This window comes from Cydia splendana, chromosome 9 (assembly GCF_910591565.1).
Source record: "Cydia splendana chromosome 9, ilCydSple1.2, whole genome shotgun sequence".
NCBI classification, from domain to species: Eukaryota; Metazoa; Arthropoda; class Insecta; order Lepidoptera; family Tortricidae; genus Cydia; species Cydia splendana.
In genome coordinates, this window is record NC_085968.1 from 11219065 (window position 1) to 11241020 (window position 21956).

General features: G+C 37.2%; 3 protein-coding genes across 3 annotated transcripts in view; 1 reads left to right on the plus strand and 2 right to left on the minus strand.

Moving 5' to 3' along the window:
- Positions 1-3660: 3660 nt before the first annotated feature.
- LOC134793510 (protein dispatched) lies at positions 3661-7664 on the minus strand. The gene has a single exon (XM_063765087.1). It carries the CDS (start codon positions 7382-7384, stop codon positions 4019-4021), a length of 3366 nt encoding a protein of 1121 aa, XP_063621157.1. The 5' UTR covers positions 7385-7664; the 3' UTR covers positions 3661-4018.
- A 146-nt stretch (positions 7665-7810) lies between these two features.
- On the plus strand, positions 7811-10034 carry LOC134793511 (V-type proton ATPase 21 kDa proteolipid subunit c''). The gene is made up of 2 exons (XM_063765088.1): positions 7811-8599; positions 8760-10034. The coding sequence occupies exon 1, from the start codon at positions 7959-7961 to the stop codon at positions 8574-8576; it is 618 nt and encodes a 205-aa protein (XP_063621158.1). The 5' UTR covers positions 7811-7958; the 3' UTR covers positions 8577-8599; positions 8760-10034.
- Positions 10035-18963: 8929 nt separating this feature from the next.
- LOC134793512 (protocadherin-like wing polarity protein stan) overlaps positions 18964-21956 on the minus strand; it is a 79510-nt gene continuing 76517 nt past the window's right edge. Inside the window, exon 53 of the mRNA XM_063765089.1 lies at positions 18964-21311. Within this exon, the coding sequence (XP_063621159.1) occupies positions 21272-21311 (40 nt within the window). The 3' untranslated portion in view covers positions 18964-21271. The remainder of the gene's footprint in view (positions 21312-21956) is intronic.

Below are 21956 nucleotides of genomic sequence, written 5' to 3' on the forward strand. Positions count from 1 at the left end.
TCTAAGAAAACTGTAAATCTATACAATATAAACCTGACAAAATGAGAAATATTCGATGAGTAATCATTTCTTGTTAATACAAATTGACACGTATTACAATTAAAGTATTTGTGATGAAACACAGGCGGATTAGAACCTTCTGAAAATACAGTGTGAGTCTTTTTAATGTGCACATCGGAAAATCCGAGAAACTACGACAAATTTTATCGACGTAAAAAAGGTAAAAAATTTTTTTATTGCTCTTAGATTTTTTTTATGATTTTTTAAAGTTTTTTTTTCGCAATTCCATACTACATGTAAATAAAACGTAACTGCTCTTAAACTACATGGCCTATCGACACGAAACAAAAACAATAATGATCAAGGATAACAGGCTAAGGACATAAAATAATAATTCAAAAAAAAAAATTCACCCTCAATTTATTATTACATGATTTTTACGGAAATTTTGTTTATTTTTCCTACTTTTTTTTAGAAAATGTAAGTTATCTCAATAAAATGTCCCATTTATCTAACATTTTTATTAATTCACGTTATTCTACACCGTATTAGCTTTCAAACAGTAAAATTACCACGTTTATGACTTAGATAAAACATTTGTTATCCGCGGTCAAACAATGGCCTTACAAAGTGCGTAATGGGCGCGTGCAACAAAGGTGCAAGTATAGTATTGGCGCTGTACCTAAAAACACCACAGGGTTTTGAGATAAGGCTAAGACTACATAAGGGTAGGCTAAGGCTAATCTACTGACAGTCGCTCTGAAGTTTTCACCGCTGCTACTACTCTTTTCCTACTCTTTGCCGTTTTCATTCATTCGTGTCGTAATTACGTACGGGTGTTTTCGAGTGCTCTTACGATGCCGCGTTTAAGTGAGATTCCTGCGAGACACATATCCGACATCCATTTTTATTATGGAATTGCTAGAAGAGCACGCGTGCGTGCACGCGTTACATTGGTGCATTTCCAAACCGGATACCGGTGCCGTCTGAACGCAACTTCCAAGAAATCCACAGAAAATTGGCCCGCATTGGTCTCAGAAACGGCAGAGATCGCTGCGAGCCGCAACAAATCATCGATGTCGCTGTCGAAGAAGCAGTACTAAATGCTTTATTCGCAAATCCGAGCATTAGTACTAGGCGTCTGGCCCTGCAATTCGGATTATCACAGAAATCGGTGTGGCGGATTTTAAGAAAAGAAGGTTTGCATCCTTACCATTACCGAAGAGTGCAACATCTTCATGACGACGTAGACTGGCTGGCTGTGGCTGGATCCTGGCTAAAATAAGGGAAAATCCTGAATTCATGAGAACAATACTGTGGATGGATGAAGCTACATTTACGAGAGACGGCATTACAAATTATCGTAATTTGCACCGATGGTGTCCCAAGGGCGAGAATCCAAAATTAAAACGACCCTCTGGTTTTCAAGTGAGGTTCTCAGTTAATGTTTGGGCGGCTCTCATTGACGACATTTTGGTTGGGCCAATTAATACTGCCGAGAATCTTGAACGGAGCAAGATTTTTAGAACTCTTAAGGGATGATTTGCCGGACCTGCTGGAAGACGTGCCACTCGCATTACGCCGAAGGATGTTTCTGCAGATGGATGGTTGCCCTGCCCATTACGCGCTAGATGTAAGGGCATTCTTGAACAATACCTATCCTCATCAATGGATTGGTCGGCAAGGGCCTGTAGGTTGGCCGCCACGGTCGCCCGATATGACGCCCCTTGATTACTTTTTGTGGGGCACGATGAAACAGCGCGTCTACAGCACCCCTATTCAAAATGAGGTGGATTTACAAGAACGCATTATGAACTGTGCGAACGACATTAAAAATGATCCCGCAATGATACGGAGAGCTACACATCAGATTTCAAAACGGGCGTCTTTGTGTCTTCAACAACGTGGTGGCCATTTTGAAAACTTGATGTAATTTATTAAAATTTGCAATTAAAATTTGATTTATGTTACAATGTCTTGTATTTTAATAAACCAAAAAAAAACTTGACACTTTCAAACCCTCGGTAGCATTTACAGTAACTGTCAGATTACGGTCTCTACCTGCGCCTTTGTTGCACGCGCCCATTGCGCACTTGGTAAGGCCATTGTTTGACCGCTGATAACAAATGTTTTATCTAAGTCATAAACGTGGTAATTTTACTGTTAGAAAGCTAATACGGTGTAGAATAACGTGAATTAATAAAAATGTTAGATAAATGGGACATTTTATTGAGATAACTTACATTTTCTAAAAAAAAGTAGGAAAAATAAACAAAATTTCCGTAAAAATCTTGTAATAATAAATTGAGGGAGATTTTTTTTTTAGAATTATTATCTTATGTCCTTAGCCTGTTATCCTTGATCATTATTGTTTTTGTTTCGTGTCGATAGGCCATGTAGTTTAAGAGCCGTTACGTTTTATTTACATGTAGTATGGAATTGCGAAAAAAAACCTTGAAAAAATCATAAAAAAATTGTAAGGGCAAAAAAAAATTTTTTAACCTTTTTTTCCTCGATAAAATTTGTCGTAGTTTCTCGGATTTTCCGATGTGCACATTAAAAAGACTCACACTGTATATCCACTTGCGCGACTTTCGTGCGTTAGTTACGCATAAATATGAAAACTTTACAAAAAATTAAAAAGCAAACAAATAAGGTAAATTTATGATTATTAATACCTGCAGTTAACGAATATTGTCGATGGGTGAAATAAATCAAGCTATTGGTTTTCACGATTAATAACTACATAATTAAGATCAAAATCTTATCATATTATCGTTACATAAAATGTAACTTTTCGCACAAGCGGTTTGAGCATTTTAAATTTAATAATTTTAATAGGCAAAGAAGTTAACTAAGGGTGGTATTCCACCTGTCCAATTTCTTGGTCCAATGTGTATTTGAGTCTCACATTTTACTTAATGAGAGAGTAAGACGCACATTGGACTAAAAAATTGGCTTGGTGTATAAACAGCAACACTCCTAACTGTACATCGGTGAACCTAATTACAAAAGGCATAAGCTCCACCGATGTACAGTTAACAGTGTGGGCGATGGTACAGTCATCGTGGGTTAACATAACTAAAACAATTTTACTAAGCAACACATTTAAACGTTCAAGCTAAGCTCATTTCAATTTATATTGTCGTATATGATTTATTTATGTGATAATTATTGTCACAATAATCATTCGTACGTCTTGCATTTCGATAGTGTACAATATTTACATACCTAGCATGTATTACAGTGATAAATGATAATACTTTCAATAGATAGCATTTCAATAGAATAAAGAATCAACAAGATCCCAAAATATATAAGTATTCATTATTATTCATAACAAACAATTAGTATCAGTACCAACTCATCAAGTAGGTAGCAAACAGTAAACACTAGCACAGAAATGGTTAAACAAAAATTATACACTAATTAATAAGACTAAATATTTTAGCCTAATAAACAGCAATTTTAATTGCATAGTGGCATTGTGTCTACCTATTAAACGTAGGTATTCCCTCGTTATATCGGTTTAGCAATGTTGACGAGAATATGAAAACACTCTATTTCTTCAATATCATGATAGGCATCAAATAAAATATAACTAAAGTTAATAATTTTAGACTTCAAAATACATCTCCGACCTATAGGTAGCCTCGGTCTAAATCAAGTAAAGATTGGGTAGAAATGACTTGTCATATATGTGTAATATTAAAAGTGGTGCCCATGTCACAGAATAACTAATAGTACTACCGTCCCATGTTTCCTTTTTAGGGTCGGTCACAAAAATCCGATTGATTGATGTGACTAGGAGAGCGCATCCGATAAAACCAGGAAATGCCGCCAGCATAATTAACGCCATACCACAGAGGCCTTTTTTAGATTTTAATATTTAATCTTATTCAAATACAAATTTACTCTTATTTTGATCAACAGGTATTTATACTATATTTGTAAAAAAATACTCTCACGAGTTGCCAGTAAGTTAAGTACTTAGTTACTTATGTTTAGATAAGTACATTCAGTCATTGTCACAAGCTAAATTAGCCGTAATACTAATTTTTTTGTCAACTTTACTGTGGGCGTTGTCACAGTCGTCATGTAACACGACGGTGGTAGCGCTCCAACTGGAAGGACTGTGTGAATGTGTGAGATTTGTACGATTACTATCCGCTAAATGCTCCAGTTCGTGGCTCTCTAAATTCGGAATCCCCGAACATATCGAACTTACTCGAGATACTGTTTTTCTATCTTCAGATGGAAATTCCTTGGACGAATTACGACCGACTATACAGAATAAAGAACACAGAAAGAACGTTGCATAGAACCAACTAACAGACATAATCAAAGCTAAGAAACATCCGATTTGAGAGTATGGTAGCAAATTCGATCTCAACAAAAATATTCCCGCGAATCCCGTAGTGAGTGCAGCGGCTGCAGTTGGTCCAGCTGATGTTGATAATGCAGTTTTAACCCTTGAAGTTTTCAGGCCGTTAGCGTTAGTGTAACTGAGGGCATAGTGAAGACTGAAGTCTACAGCAAGTCCTGCCGAGGTCGATATCGCAACACTCTCCAAAATATTTAATTTCCACCCGCTGAGTACTAGAAAAGCTATCGTAACTGTAGAAGAAAATACCATTGCTGCTAGTGCACACGCGCTTACAACGAAACTCAAAGTTGCTGGAATCAGTACCACAAAACCTAAGCCAGCGGATATCAATAGAGCCATCACTGTGCCGCTGGCCAAAGTGCGTTGGAGATCGAAAAATTGTAAATCAGATATAAACCAACCACCCTTCATACCCCGAGGTGCCGATTTCAATTCATTCTCAGTCCAGTTCTCAACATCCGAAAAGAATTTGTTCATTGCTAAATACGACATCGAATATGGGACCACACTTTCAAAATCAACGACAATAGACGCTATTTTCGGGGGTCTAGCACTTCGGAGAAATTTGGGACCAGCCACACCAGGCATGAACAATTCTCGAGAGGTCTGGTATAATGACTCCGTAGCTAGTATGATGCAACGTTCAAATACTTTCTTCTTATAGGGGAAACGGGAAACTTCACAACAAGGCTTCCTATCAATTTTTTCTGTACTATCGTAACATCGTCTATTCATAAATATGTTCTTAAAGTTCTCAATAAAACAGTTTGGTAGAAGGAAGCCCGGCGTATGTTGATAAAACGGTTGGGCTTTGATTCTTGTACAAAACTCTAGTAACCAAATTTGTGACTTTGGCTCTGATATCGAAAAAGAATCATCAAAAATTAAATTGCCTCTAGAATTGGGATCCATGTGGTTTCCATTGTCAATAGCTTTTACGCCCCATATCCATCTGAGAGGCATATTACTGCCAGTTCCTATATCCTTACCAAATCTTTCAAAAAGGAACTTGTCACTGTACCTCATATCATACTGTTCAAACGGATGTGATGTTTGAAATAGTTGGAACTGTCTAGAGTCAGGAAGTTGAAGACCTGGAGTGTAAAACACTACAACAATGCTGTAAATCCCTAAACCACCTAACCCCAATACAAAAACGACGTGGAACTTTGTTACACATGTGATAATAAATCTATTCAACACTATTCTAGCATCATCCCAAATCTCATTAATGGAATTTTTCAGCACCTCTAAAAATTTTATATTATTTTGGCACAATTTAACATCCAATATAAATACTGATACAGGTAACCAGGTTATCATTAGTAAAAAGTTGACTAGAACAGCTGTTCCAGCAAATATGCTGAAGCAGTTAATAGCAGGTATGTAACTTACGTAAGATGCGTAAAATGCTACAGCAGTCGTCAAGGTTGTTATGAACATTGTCATAACAGAATGTTTAAGAGTTTCCTCAAGTATTTGCACAAGTATAGTCTCGCCTGCACTTGATACATTCTTTATATCCCCCATATCCCCTAACCCACTATCCCGACTAGCCACATTATCTCTGATAAGTTGTTTACTGACCATTTTCCACACCTTAACATAAAGAAATGCATCATCAGCTCCAATCCCTATCACAACAACTATTACTAATAAATTCATAAATGGGAAAAACTCTAAATTGAACACATATACATACAAGAAGTATGATATACCAAGGGAATATGTAATAGCTGTAAATAACATAAGTGTCAACATTACAGACTTTGTATAAATCCAAACACATAAAAACACAAACACAGCTCCTAAGCCAACTAACCAAGTGTCTTCAATAACCCATATGTCAAATAATGCATTCTTGAGCCCAAAATCCATTGCAGGTATAAAAAGATTATCATAAGACATATTTGAACTTTGTAATTTTTTATAGTATGGTAATACTGTGCTACTACTTGGCAGTGGTAAGAAGACCATTACATTTTTAACATGGCTTTGAGAAAGGTCAGGCGGAGCAAATGCATTAGAATCTATTAAGTAGAACAACATGTTGTATATTGCATCATACTGGGAACAATATTTTGGTACCTTACATCTGTTGAACTCACATGAAGCCATCAATGAAAAATTATGAAAATAGACTGCACATTTTTCTAAAATCACAGAAGTTTTGTCAACATCTTCTTTAGTCAAATTCGCACATGATTGTTTACCAGAGATTAAAGCTATATAGTTCGGAACACTCCATACTGGACAGCAGAGGTCTTCAGCGTTGAAAGGCCTTTGACACAAATTGAAATATTCCACAGCCCCTAGTTCCACGAGATCCAATTGCCAGTAACACATTTTTTGAACATTCTCAAATGTGAGTAAGGATGAATTGTCAGTGCTTTCTATTACAAAATGTGCATAATTTGATAGTGGTGCTCCACAACTTCCAAAAGCATAGTTTCGGTGGATTGGTGTATCAGGCTCACGCTGCATTTTCTTGAGTGAAACCCATTGTTTTCGTACATGCTCCCTCAAGAAAATATCATTTTCTCCTTCAAAGGTTACATTTCCATATCCCCAGTGCACATGATCAGAAGAAGAGAAATTAGTTTCAGGTGAATTATACCTAATTTTTGTACTGCTTGTGCTGTTCGATATTTCTTTTCTTGTCCGGAGTTTCTTCTTAGAGGGATCTCTCTTTGTTTGTTGTTTACTTTGGGTTGTTCTGTTATAGTAGGTAAAATTTATGCGAATTTGATCTTTAATTTCTTGGGGGTCGACGGCGAGCCGCCGGGACGGCCGTGTCTCGTCGTTGAGGTTTTCCCACGCGATGAAACGATGGGCTAACGTTGTTCCGCGAGTCTCGAACCCTGTGAGAGGGTCGGAGAATGATGGTAGTTTGTGGCATACTAACGGGATTACCGTAAGGATAGTAGAAATCACACTACTTAAAAATAGAAACAGGTAGGAGTGGCGAACAATAGACCGTGCGTAAGCGGACCACATCGTGATGACTTTTCAGGCTTCATAGTTTTTTTCCTACTCCATTTCCTAACGTTAGTGCAACTCATGACCAATAAACTAAGGCCGACGGACACAGTTTACACAATAATTATTATCGTCACATCTTGATCAGGGAAATCCAAATAAATATTTTAACAGAGGTTGAACGAAATGCCTCAACAATCACATCACATCACATCACAGGAATCACAATCAATCACCAACACAATCTACAAATCCAACACAAACATAAATTCGCGGAATATTCGACACACAAGCAAACATAGATGTAGTACCATAGAGTACAATACAAAACAAATGTCATAACCATAAACTAGCTCCTTTTCTAACGTTGCTTTTGCACGAGCGGACGACTTGCTCGTGATACTGATTGCAGCCCTTTGAATCACAAGAATTTAATTAACATCTAGCAACACTCTTGTTGTCTCTGACATCTTGTGATCACAAGACTTCTATCCTCTAGTTTTCTGTCAAGGCAAAAATTGGGCGAGAAAAAGCCGTCCCTGCAGGGATTCGTGTGTAAAATAGCTCCAATTTAGTGCAACACAACATCAAGATGAGGTACTTCTTAACTTATTTGGCTGGGCTCATAATAGTCATTGTGGTGCCCATTTTCTCCATGTACTATTTATTGAACGGAAAGGGTGAGCAAATCAGCTTTGGATGGTTCCTGGAGAATACGTCGCCCTACATGTGGGCGACGTTGGGCATTGCTTTCGCCGTGTCTCTGTCCGTGGTCGGCGCTGCGGCGGGTATCCACACCGTTGGCGTGAGCATAGTCGGTGGAGGTGTTAAGGCGCCCAGAATCAAGACCAAGAACTTGATCTCCGTTATCTTCTGCGAGGCCGTGGCTATCTACGGACTGATCACTGCCATCGTGCTATCTGGTATGCTGGAAAAATACCCTGAACCCTTGACAGACTTCAGTATCAAGAGTCAAAACTACATGGCTGGCTATGTAATGTTTGGAGCTGGATTGGCTGTGGGCCTTGTAAACTTATTCTGTGGTATCGCTGTGGGAATTGTTGGATCTGGAGCGGCCCTCTCTGATGCAGCCAACGCAGCACTTTTTGTGAAGATCCTTATTGTTGAAATCTTTGGATCAGCCATTGGTCTATTTGGGCTCATTGTTGGTATTTACATGACATCAAAAGTCAAAATGGGTGCTGCTTAAGAAGACAGAACTTAAAATTAAGTGTGAGTACTAATATACTAATTATTGTAATCCTAACTATTTGCTATTATTATAGTGTGAAACTGGTTTAAAGCACAATGAAGCTCTCCTAGTCTACAAAAATCTATTAGATACTAATTAGTATGAGACACAATTATGACTATGGTTTTATTTTATTTTCAGTATGCAACAGCACTGGATCGCCTGTAAAACCAAGTGTGAGACACAAACAGTGCTGAGAAAAGTATCCAATCAATGGTAAATTATTCAGTATAGCTTGAATTCAATACTACCGCAGTGTTACTTGTATTACTACGACCTAACTACTTTGATGTGTTATGTGATGTTTAAACTTGTTAAATAGATAACTTCATATTTGTAAAAGATACTTGACCTTGGCACTTCTACAAGATTACAATTTTGAATATTATAAAACCTCATCTTACTTAAGTTGTTGCATTTAGTGCCAAGGATTCAGGTATCTGCCAGACCATTTTATTTGTGGATAGAATCAGTATTTAGTTGGAGTGTTTTTTGACAATTTGACAGTAAACTTTTGAGTAACTAAGCTGACTCTTAGGGGTTATAGTGACTGGATTCATATTGAATTAAATAATGCATGTGTCATATCAAAAATGATATCAAACTTTTGTTATGTATAACTCAAACTATACTTTATGAACCTGTATCAATCATGGGTTTTAATGATTAGTTCAATGTGGTATCTAGTCACTGTTAAAGGCTTAACATTCCATGAACCTCGTGCAACTTGAATAAGTGTTTATTGGCCTCCCAGCAGCCACCCATACATGTACTGTACATAAACTAATTGGAGTATATATCACATTAAAATTAAGGTTGTTTTTCAAACACTTTGTTAAGATATATTAAATGTATTTTCAATATAATATATTGTATGAGATTATCACTAGATATATCAGGTGTTAGAGAAGTTTCATATACCTGTTTGTCATTATCAGTAAAATGTATTTTCTTGATGTATTTATTTAAAGAACATAATTGGCCTAGGCTTTATTAAACCTTTGTTTATTACTTGTCACAAAGTGGGAAAGAACCTTATGCAAGAACTAGTTGTTTCAATGCAGTTCAATTTTATTTTATAATTTATGCAATCAAAATAATACTTCAATTGTAAATATGTTTGCTTTCCTATTTCTTGTGAACACACTAATTTATTGTATCTACTTGTAAATTTGTATCCCTTTAAACTTAACTATAGGTGTTGAAGTTAATGCCATAGATTGTGTATGAGTATTGAAATTCAATTTTTATTGATAACTTAAGGCACAATGTCGTGTACACAGTTTTGGAATTAAAAAAATCGAAAGTATTATGTCAGTCCTACCTAAGCAATCTACTGATGTAATTCTAAGTTAATATTTTATTTGTGCAAATGTAGATATTATGTATGTTGATGAATAAATAGATAAAAGTTGTTGTATTTCGTTTTTACTGAAAATTCTAAATTATAAGTCAGAGCGCGGCGCGCTCACTCTTTCTTCCGTGAATGACTCGTACTAAAATAGCTAACTACGCAATGGGTTAAAATTTTGTTTCAAATATTTCTATTCACATGTGAAATATGTGAATTACTGCTAGCAAAGTGCAACTTTGCTATCCGTTTTTGAAGTGCAAAGTCTTTCCGAGCTGGTGTGGTAAAAAAAAAAACAGGACAAGTGCGAGTCGGACTCGCCCACCGAGGGTTCCGTACTTTTTAGTATTTGTTGTTATAGCGGCAACAGAAATACATCTGTGAAAATTTCAACTGTTAGTTAGCTATCACGGTTCGTGAGATACAGCCTGGTGACAGACGGACGGACGGACAGCGGAGTCTTAGTAATGGGGTACCGTTTTACCCTTTGGGTACGAAACCCTAAAAAATTAAGCATTTGAAACAAAATTTTAACGCAATGGGTTCAAACCTTAAACGCAATGGGTTTTTGGTGGTAACTACTGAGTTTTTGAAGTGAAAACTTCTTTAGCGGCGCGGCGCTGGGCACTTTTTGAAGTGGGGAAAAAATGATAAACTCGAGACATCGTAATAGGTGGTTTAGATGGCCACTCATTTAGATGGCATTTAAATCAATAAAGAAAAACTCAATGACATTACATGAAAAAGGTTCTAATCTTGTACGGGTTGAAATACGAGGATCTCACAGTTACATTCTAACTTTATATCACTCAAATATAATTCAATAAAGCTACATCATGGTATAATAATATACTCCGCCTGGTACTCCATTCCGAGATTCGCGTATGACCTAACTGACACGCGCCTACGTCATCATGCTGTTTACAGGTTCTCAAACTTTGAAATGTGGGAGAATTTTAACCAACGGTGAAAATTATTTTAACGGCATTAATTTTAAGTTATTTATGTAGAAACATAGTAAAATAAAACAAATCTAATGTATTAAATTAAACTTTATTTATCTATACAAGACAAACGTTTAAAAAACTAATTCACAGTTACACATTAATTACCAAGCTTACGACGTGAAAAGTTTGGAAAACACTGCGACTGCTGACACTGAGCGAGAAGGAAATAACAATTAACACGCGTTCGACAAGGATGACGGTCAGGGCATGAAGTTATCTAGATCCGAATTGTCAAATGTCCACAGCGCTATCCTGTGTTGCCAGTAGTATAAACAGAATTACCCGAAAGTCTGAAATTTTTTTCGTGAATCGGAAGATATTGCTAACGAGTAATTAAAAATGACGTGTTATTGTAAAATTTAAGCTAAAATGCATATAAATGAAAATTATAAAATTATAAAGAAATATTTTAACTTATTAACCATAGGTATAATGTACCCATGTAACATGTTATGTTGAAATAAAGTGGCAATGTTATTGTGACGTAATCGCGTGTCACTCTGGGAATGGAAGACCATGTTTTATTAGACCATGAGCTACATCTTGATGAAATCGCTAATAAAAGTGAACTCTAGTACTGGTGAATAAAACTCAAAATATCATGACCAAATATATTTAGATGCGAGGTCTGCACGGTAACTTTACAATTTCTATTCGAATTTTAAACAATTAACGCTACAAATTTCGAATTTTAAATAAGGTCACTGACCAGCACTTTCGGAACTGAAGTTTTTCAATAGAAAGGAGGATGGGTCAATTATACATAGTCCTGCAGACATTTTGGACTAGTCATTGAGTTTTCAGTTCTGTCGGCACTCCCGGAGTGCAACCCGTTGTTTTTGAAGTGAAAACTTCTTTAGCGGCGCTGGGCACTTTTTGAGGTGGGGAAAAAATGATAAACTCGAGACAGCGCAACGCGATCACGTGACCGTAACGTTTAGATGGCCACGGCCTAGATTTTAACCATAGAAGCAAATTACATATCTTGTCGATCGAAATCATGAATTGCAAAGCTTGCCCTTTTCCAATTGAGAGTAGCCTCGAGCTACTAAAATGGCTTGAAAATCGAACTAAACTAAACGCAACCATTTTTAACATTCTGTCAAATATTTTCAAGTAACGCCAACCTTAAATAAACCTTACTTCATTGAAAGAAGATTTCAAATGAATCTGTTCACTCTCCGTAGAAGTAACAATGAACTTCCGAATAAGATCAAAATATAACTTTTTATTGAACGCGGATACGATTTTCAGTTTCATTTACATGTCAGACTTTGTCTATTTTCTTTTAAAAAGCCAAAACACTTTTACAGAATAGTGTGAGTAGTATACGGTTTTGTATATAAAAGTTTTTCCTGTCATGTTCAAGTTTTTATTGCAGTATTTCTCAAAATTCCCGTTATATTTCGTGATTCTGTTTTTATCATCATGATCTAGCAATTATAACGATTAATTTCCTATATATATTACATGTATACGTTCAATTTGCGAGTGGGCCCAAGGGCCCAAACGCCTAAGAAAATCGACGATCTCCTTTCAATTACGAATTTTAAACAAGCTCACTGACCAGCAATTTCGGAACTAAGGTTTTTCAATAGAAAGGAGGATGGGTCAATTATACATAGTGCTGCAGACATTTTGGACTAGTCATTGAGTTTTCACTTCTGTCGGCACTCCCGGAGTGCAACCCGTTTTTTTTTTTCGAAGTACCAACCGGGAACTTTACTCCCAGCTGTTGCCAGTAGTAACAACTTGGTGGTTCCATCTGGGATTCTGGGAATAACCCGATGATGACTCTTGAGGTAGAAGTAATAATATACAGAGATACCTTCCAAGCGAGCTGTCAGTGGGACCACTTTTGTTTAGTGTACGATTAACAATGTGGCCCACCTTGCTCTAGCCATGTCGATAAAGTCATATCGATAAACTATCGACATTTCTTGCAATTTTAATTTTACTTCAAAGGTTTAACGATACCTAAAATGAACAAAAACGTTTTATTCTTTATTGTGGTTATCAGATCACAATTTTATAGTCACTCTCCAGCAGGGAACCAAGGGAAAGTTCAGATATTTAATTAAAATACATAAATACCTACTAAAATAGGTGTTCCGCAATAATTGAATTATTTTATTTTATTATAATTATTTATAATATATTCATTATCCATTAGCATTTCAATTATGTTTATGTTTAACGAAGATATTGAAGCTTCAATAAATTAATCGCTATTGCGTTCCGCTGTGTAGTGTTTATCGATATATAACATGATTAAAATCGACTTTTCACATCCCTAAAAGAGCACACATATACGTTTTTACGCACACATACACAACCTGGGTCTACCTAAAAAGGGGACACCTGGATTTGAAGTCCATCTTGTCAACAGTATGGTTGTCCTTTTTTGACAAATGGCATTTTTAAAAGAGCAAGGAGAGAGAAATGATACTAGTTGCTGCGCCGTGGAAGAGAACAGACAGCGTTGGGGCCTTGTGCCGTGCGAATGGGGGCTTAATATACGAAAACGGGACGACACTACAGTGTTGCCACTTTGTAATTTCTACTCTTTTTTGCCAAGCTGTAATTTATGTTATGTTATGAGCCATTTCGTATTCTACCTTGTCACTAGGTATTATTTATTCTGTGACAGCAAGAAGTCTAAGAAGTTTTGTCTCACTTCAACACTTATCTAAATACTTACATACATACATACATAAGAATAAGAATAAGAATAATATTTATTTGAAATAACCTTGTTGACAATATATATATATCCTGTGGCCCCACACTAGGCTATGCCTGTGACGTGGCAGCCGAGTTTTCAATTTGTAAGCAAAAGGTTAAGAAGAATCTAATAAACTAATAATTAAGGAAATTATGAAATTCAAAGAAAGAAAAAAGGAATGAAAAAATGGTGCGTGTGTATGTGTGTGTGTGTGTTTGCGTGTGTGTGTGCGAGTGTGTGTAAGGCGTAAGGCTACAGAGATGGTTATCATGTGAGGGATTAGGTGATGACCTTCAACAGCATCTCAGTTCGAATATAGTTAAGATCTTTCAACCAGTTCTTAATTATGAGTTTTGCTTCAAGAGGAGACTTTTCAGATATGTTGCATGCCTTTACTACTGAATTGTAAATATACGGATGCAGGAAGTTAGGAAAACGCCTCGCGAATGTGGATTTTACGATGGGCGTAGGAATTCTAAAGACTCGATTACGGATTAGGGTAATATATTCTTCAGAGTTTATAGTTTTTTGATGCACGTGAGTTGCAACTCGTAGGATTAATAATTGCCTGACACTAAGAACATCCGCGTCTTTATAAAGGGAAACAGTCGGAAACAACCCGGGTTTCCCGAGCATGACCTTGAGCACAAACCTTTGGGCCCTTTCGAGAGGCAGTAAGTGCAGAGCTAGTGGAGCCACCCCACACACCAATGCAGTATGATAGGATGGATTCACAAATCGAAGTGTATACAAGCTTAAGCAACTCCCTCGTAGCAGAATTTCGTAGCAGCTTCATAATGAATACAACCTTTCGGACTCTCGCAGACAACAATTCGATGTGCTTTTTGAAATTAAGATTTTCATCAAGCGTAATGCCCAGGTACTTTACGGTGGTACAATTACTAACCACATCGAAAACTCTACTCGAGTCAATAGCTGGGTCATCCTCTGCCCTACCACAAGAAAGCTTGAGATCTGGTCGCGAGCTGGGGGCAGAAGAGGCCGTTTTATGAAAACATAAGTATTTTGTTTTTGAAATATTAAGTGAAAGCAGGTTGTCAGCGAGCCACTTGGCAATCACAGTCAAACCTATCTCTGCTACCGCGAAACAACGAGCCCAGGAGACATCGTGAAACAGCAGAGCAGTGTCGTCTGCGTAGCAGATAATTTCTGCCTGACTGACGGGTAGAGAGATTAAGTCACTGAGGTAGATCAGAAATAGAGTGGGACCGAGGACGCTTCCCTGTGGCACACCGAAGGTTATCGGGGCTGAATCACTGACTAAAGTGCCGAGTCTTACACACTGCTTCCGGTTTGTAAGGTAGCTTTGGAACCAGTTCCATGCGATACCGCGAATGCCTAACAGTTCCATACATACATACATCACTGGCTCAGTGACCCAAAGAGGATCTTGGCCTCTGACACAAGAGAGCGCCACTCTGCCCTATTCTGCACCACTTCACGCCAGTTGGGTATTCCGAGGGCGGACAGGTCTTTTTGGGCTTCGTCACTCCAGCGGTATCTGGGACGCCCCGACGGACGTTTTCCGCCCGGGTGCCCCACATACGCTCTTCTCACAGCACGATCCTCCCCCATCCTCTCCAGGTGACCGAGCCAGCGGAGTCGTGTGGCTTTGATCTCGCCAATTATATTGGGCATCGCAACAAGCTCCTCTAGCTCCCTATTCTTCCTTCGCCTCCAAGTCCCATCTTCCTCTCTGATAGGCCCCAGAATCTTCCGCCAGATTTTCCTCTCCGCCACTAAGAGCTTGCTCTCTTCTTTCTGAGTCAGCGTCCAAGCTTCACACCCATACATCAAAATTATGCTGATGACCTGGGGTTATTGGCTCAAAACAAAAGGGATCTGGAATCTAAATACTTACACAACTTATTATTCGATATTGACTTATTTTCAAATGACGTATACAGGGTGATCAATCCAAATGGGTCAGTATGGAGAAGTCAGAAACTATGAGAGATAGCGAAATCTGTTCTTAGGAACCATGGCTTCGATTTTAGATTTAATAATAATGGCATTCAATTTTTTTTTTAATCTATCATACATAACCGGGATTCGAACCTGGTCAATTATTTGTTTGTATGGCAACTTTTAAACGATGCGTGATTAGGTGGGGGGTGCTCGACCAAATATCATACAGGGTCCCGAGACAAAACAAACTACATAAAAAAAAACAAAATGGCCGACTTTTTTTTTAATTTTTTCAAGTTGGTCCGAGCGCGCTGAGATTTGGCATGCGGCGAGCCTGGGGGCCCAAGATTACCATGTCCAAAATGGCGGCGAACACGGGCAAAGTCAAATTTCCAAGTAGGTTAAGCGAGCCGAAATGGCGAGCTTCAGGCCGGGAAGCCGAAGGCCGACCCCGGCGGAAGGCCCGGAGTTTCCACCCCGACTCCCAAAACGCGAGGCCAAAGGTCGAGCTGCGTGAATGCGGTGCTTCCAAGCGTTCTACCAAGTCAACTGTCTTGATGAGCGAAGCCGGCGGGCGGAATGCCCAACGGCGAAGAGTCGAGGCTTACGAAGGCCGAAGGCCGAGCTCCGCGTAGGGCCAAAGGCCCGAAGCGTCACACGAGAGGGGGAAGTTGGATCTTAAACACGACCCAACACTTTTCCTATTGGGAGTCGCGTTTTGGGAGTCGGGGTGGAGTCCGCCGGAGTCGGCCTTCGGCCTCCCGGCCTGAAGCTCGCCCTTCGGGCTCGCTTAACCTACTTGGAAATTTGACTTTGCCGTTTGTTTTGTCTCAGGGCCCTCTATGATATTTGGTCGAGCACCCCCCACCTATCACGCATTGTTTAAAAGTTGCCATACAAACAAATACTACACGCGATTACATAAAGAATATTGACCAGGTTCGAATCCCGCTGATTTTAGAATCGCGCTGTAATATATCGCAGAAAATTCACTGCGCGCACTTTGACGATTTGTTCATTCTCAACATGGATTTCGTACCAGTCGTTTGTCATGAAATGTTGTCTTTAATATGCGATCGCTGTATGACTTTGAGTATTTATACCACAAAGGTGATCTTCTATTTCCATAATTAAATGGTCAACATCTAGCGTCTTCAGCAGCAGGTTCCGACATGTTGACGCTTGGAGAGCGAAATGCCGACTGAGGTCCGGGTGCGATTTTATTATCGCAGTGCGCGCGGGGCCATACAACTCCGTATGCTGCAATTCACTTTGCGACAATCGCGTCGCGAGCAGTCGCGGAAAAATGTGACAAATCACAATTTTAAAATCGCTGCGATTTATTTGTCGCATATCACGCATATGCGCGCACTGCCATATAAACTCATACATTACATTTCTGCGACTAAATTATCGCGCGACAAAAAGTCGTGGTGCGCGCTTAGCCTTATAGTTTCTGACTTCTCCATACTGACCCATTTGGATTGATCACCCTGTATACTCCCGTAATAAAACCGAGATGAAATATGTAGTGATACAGTAATTTTATACATTTAGTGTTTGCGTTAAATCCGGTAGTTCTCATTTTATGCAGACTTGTTCATGATGTTGGCCCAATGAATAATCCAAGTTTGAGACCTCCAGCGTCGAACGCATCTTTGTCAAAAATCGAAAATACCGCGAAAATTTCGGATTTTTTTAGATTTGGGCGATTATAACCCTAAAGGACTAGTTTTTGATAGTACCTTCTCAAGTTTTTGCCAAAGTTGCGTTCGGCACTCGAGGTCACAAACTTGGAATATTAATTGGGCCAACATTATAAATAGTTGAGTGTGCTCAGAGCATAAAAAGGTCAACCACGGCGTTGCATGAATGAACAAGAGATTTCCTTTGGCAGGATTGGTCCTTAGGACCCAAGGATGGATTTAAAAAGTGGAGCCACCCAGATTTTTGATGCAGGTGGGGGGTGGGGGGTTTTTAAGTGTCTGCGACGTCTGAGGTTAATATATCTTTAAGTTTAGGTTCTAAGTCAAGTTTAGTATCATTTTCAACGAACATAGATTTCATCGAAATCGGTTCAGCGTTTATTGATTTCCCATACAATCCTACACCTTACCTTTCATTTTTAAGGTATCTTTTTTTGGAATAAAAACTATCCTATGTTCTTCCCCAGGACTCAATCTATCTCTATAGGTACCAAATTTTATCTAAATCGGTTCAGCGGTTATTGAATCCCCATACAAATTTCCTCCTCTCTTTTCACACCCTTAAAGGATGATTTTTGAGATTAAAAGTTTGCTATGTTATTCCCTGGGACTCAAACTATCTCTGTACCAAATTTTAACTAAATTGGTTCAGCAGTTTAAGCGTGAAGAGGAATTAAAAAAAAAGTATTTTTTTCATATTTTATGTGTTTTTACTTCGGAATGGTGTCATTATGATATCAGAAATGAATTCGGCACCCCCGATTTATACGAAAACGATACCAAACTTGGCCTAGTAACTTAAATGATACAGATATCAAGATCAAGTTGAGAGCCCCCCCCCCCCCTAAAAATTTACATCAAAAATCTCGATGGCTCCACTTCTTGAATCCATCCTTGGGTCCTAAGGACCAATCCTGCCAAAGGAAATCTCTTGTTCATGCAACGCCGTATGTTAGGCCCAGCACCATCCGCTAAAATAAGTCTGCAAAAAATCAGAACTACCGGATTTGACGCAAAAGAGCCCGGTTACAAAATTCGACAAAGTTACTGAATTATAGTATGGTTTTTTCATTTGGTCGTAGGTCGTGGTGTAGACTATCCACTTTAGGTTAGGTACCTATAGGTACGTACGTGGTAAGTAGATAGGTACACATTGTTATTTAGTATTGGTCTTGAAGCACTACGACATATTCAAAATGTATTATTCTTCATCTCGTGCTATATACCCTCAGGTTGTTTGGAAGAGATCGCTTATAGCACTAATACCGCTTCTTCTCACCTATTACACCTAGGGTTGCCAACTTTTTTTTGGTGGAATATAGTATTTTCCAGAATAAGGAATAAAAATATAGTACATTCCAAAAAAATATAGTACTTTCAGATAAAATACTAAATATGAGTGTAATATACGTTTAATCGGAAATATAGTATTTTAGCGTACTATATATTTTTCCAAAAGTATATAGTACAGAGAGCCAAAATATAGTACAATACTATATAATATAGTACGGTTGGCAACCCTAATTACACCTATACTTAAGTACCTACTTTATAAGATTACGGTATACGTATACTACTTTTCTTTTCTCCAAGCAGAGGGTAATCAGGGTGAAAAAATAAGCTGGCATTGCTTTAGCAATAAAATATTTTATTTTCATATAAAACAATTTTATTCGGATGCGATGTTTGTACCTTTTTATAATATAATTGTATGTGTTATAAAACTTATAAATTAAGTGCGAAATAGATATCACAAAACTGGAATGTGTAAATTCTAACTGAGCTAACAATTTAAAGTTGTCTGTAGCAAAAAAGATCTTGAAATGAATTTTGGAACTTATCTTCTACCACATAAAGCATATTATTAATTGTCACGAGGAAAACATGTGAACCAAGCTGTCCACTCGAAACGTATCGTACGTTAGGTATGAAATGAGGTACTTATTCGGGAGCTTGTTTCAATTCCTAAAATCACTCAATTATCATTAGTATGTCATAGTCTATAAGATTTTTTTAGTTATCCATTAGGTACTCAAGATTTTACAGACAGAGGTACAAGTCCGTGCAGAGGTAAATATAACTGTGAGTGTAAGACGTAGGTAAATCTTCGGAAATAAGTAAATTATTATTCGAATAACTATACACCATTAAAATATGAATAGTTTGACATTTAGGTCATTAGACAATAGACATAGTTAGGGACATTAAAAAAAGTAGGAACACAAAAACATTTTTAAATCCCGTCATTTTCTATTTAGTACCTAGGTACAAACTAAAATTAGATATGTAAAACTGGCTTTGATTTTTTAAAATAATGATGCATTAACTTTAATAATAGGTAATTCGGTATACAGGGTGTTTGGTAGCTAAGTTAAGTACAACAAGATTTTTTTAAACCTTTTTAGGCATGGATGTTTTAAACGGAATTAAATATTTATTTATTAAAAGTATGTTTTTTCTGAATAGGTAATACGTATATATATGGCTAAAAAAGTTCAATAATACATCAGCTATGACCCCCTATAAAGCATGTTTGCTTGCTTAACTGTAATCAACCCTCACGATCGTATTAGACCGGGTGTGATGGCCTGATGGGATATTATCATCACATTCGCCTCGGTGTCTGTTTCTGTTATAGGCGATTTTAAGGGTTTTGACGACACTCGAGTGGACACTTATTAAATGGTACAAATAGGTAATACTCATACATACCAAACATCCTACAAGTTGCCGGACTACAAGAACCACTGTGCACTACAAACTTATAGTTACATTTATGGCAATTATACATTAGAAAATACCTAAATAAAGCTTTTCTCAACATTTCTCTATTACTAATAAAATGCTACAAAGTGTAAAAATCTATTTATTATTTACAAAATAGGTGGACTCTTCGTAAAACGTTCCAAATTCACACAAACCTATATTTACATCAAATTCAAAGTATCCATTCACTATCACACTAGGTTTTAAAACATACCTACTGTAATTTAATTTGCCATCTACATACACAAGTTGTGGGCATTGTTGCCTAATTAACTTTTAATGCATTTAAATTATCATATTTATAACCTAACTTTATAATAGTTTTGGTTTCTTATATAAAAATACATTATTATGTTTTATTTTGCATAACTATTCCTAGAACTCTAGATATTTTTAAAACCCGTGATAGTTTAATAACTTCACTACTCAGAGGGCGCCTCTGTTCTTGAAATCTAGAGTAACATTTATCTACTTATTATCCTTAAAACCACACCTGTGACTCGCGGAGCCTCAGCAACGTCATTCCCTTAATTTTTCTTCCAAAAAATTAAGCTTGTTCATATTGTACACTAAAATTGAGATATTTTCAATACAAAATGCATCCTCCTACATGACATAACACTTAAGTTATTTAGGTACAAGACTAAAATATAGATGTCACTACTGCTCCATAATGTAACAAGGATTTCATTAGATTACCCAAGAACATCAAGAAACTCTTTCTCTACCTACCTCACTAGCATTCACAGTTTAAATGACAACTTAGTGAGTTCAAAACTTATATTTTGCACAAGTCCCGTCAGCCTCACAAACATTTATGAGGCATTATACTATACAAAGAAACCTACTTATTCAAACAATTATAATCAATTTTGCCTGCTTAGTCTTTGATATCCGAGATGCGGGCGAGTGCTGAACTGAGTATTTTATAAAAACGATCTGAGTATTTATATTGTGATTAATCCTACTGAAATTAGTTTAAGTGAATTGTTAAATAAAATAAATAGCCGTTAGTCTACGCAATGGCAGTGGTACCTATAATTATGTTTTGATAGATTACGACAGTCTTATAGAAATTATAACTACGTACATACATAAAAACAGTATCATAATAAAATTATACACTAATTGAGATTCATTGGAAATCTTGTACTATAGTGATGTTGTCTTTAAACTCTAGTTTCTGCGTCATCTTCAGTAGTAGATTTCCTGAAAAATAAAACATTGAATTATTCTCCTTTAATTGTCAAGTCAATAAAAGAAAGTGTTATTCAATTAATGACGTTCAAACGCAGCCTTATGACAATTAAAGAAAAATCCAAGGCTCGAATAAATAATGGTTCGGTGAGTTATTTTTATTAGTCTCTTTACACAATTAACGATACATTATTCACCAGATAGTTAACCAATATTTGTATTACAATGTGATAAGGTAAATGTAGTAGGCTTGGACAGTGGACACTCCTGCTTTTGTTTATTAGGCGCGAACACAGAATAGCCAACAAAACGATATAAAAACTGGCAGACCTCGATAATAAATATATGTATTTAATCATTTTTAATCATTTTCATACACCGAAATAAATGTCATATATGTACGAAGGGCAAAATGACCAAAGCCTCCAGTGTCCAGAGCTGGAACGGTTTATAGTTTAAGTAAATAGTAGTGTGTCTACTAGAAAATACACAAATTAAAATAATTTCATAGAAAGTTATTTAATTTGTTCTCATAGTAATAATTTTAATATGAGAATAGGAAATATTTTTTAAAGAAGCGAACTGTGGCGTCCCCTAATGAAGTGGTTAAAGCGGTAGGTAAGGTATCAACCTTACTGTCAAACCAAGAAGATTGAA

Excerpts from the sequence above, each read along its gene's own strand:
- LOC134793510 (XM_063765087.1), bottom strand. The coding sequence starts at position 7,384 with ATGTGGTCCGCTTACGCACGGTCTATTGTTCGCCACTCCTACCTGTTT.
- LOC134793511 (XM_063765088.1), top strand. The coding sequence starts at position 7,959 with ATGAGGTACTTCTTAACTTATTTGGCTGGGCTCATAATAGTCATTGTG.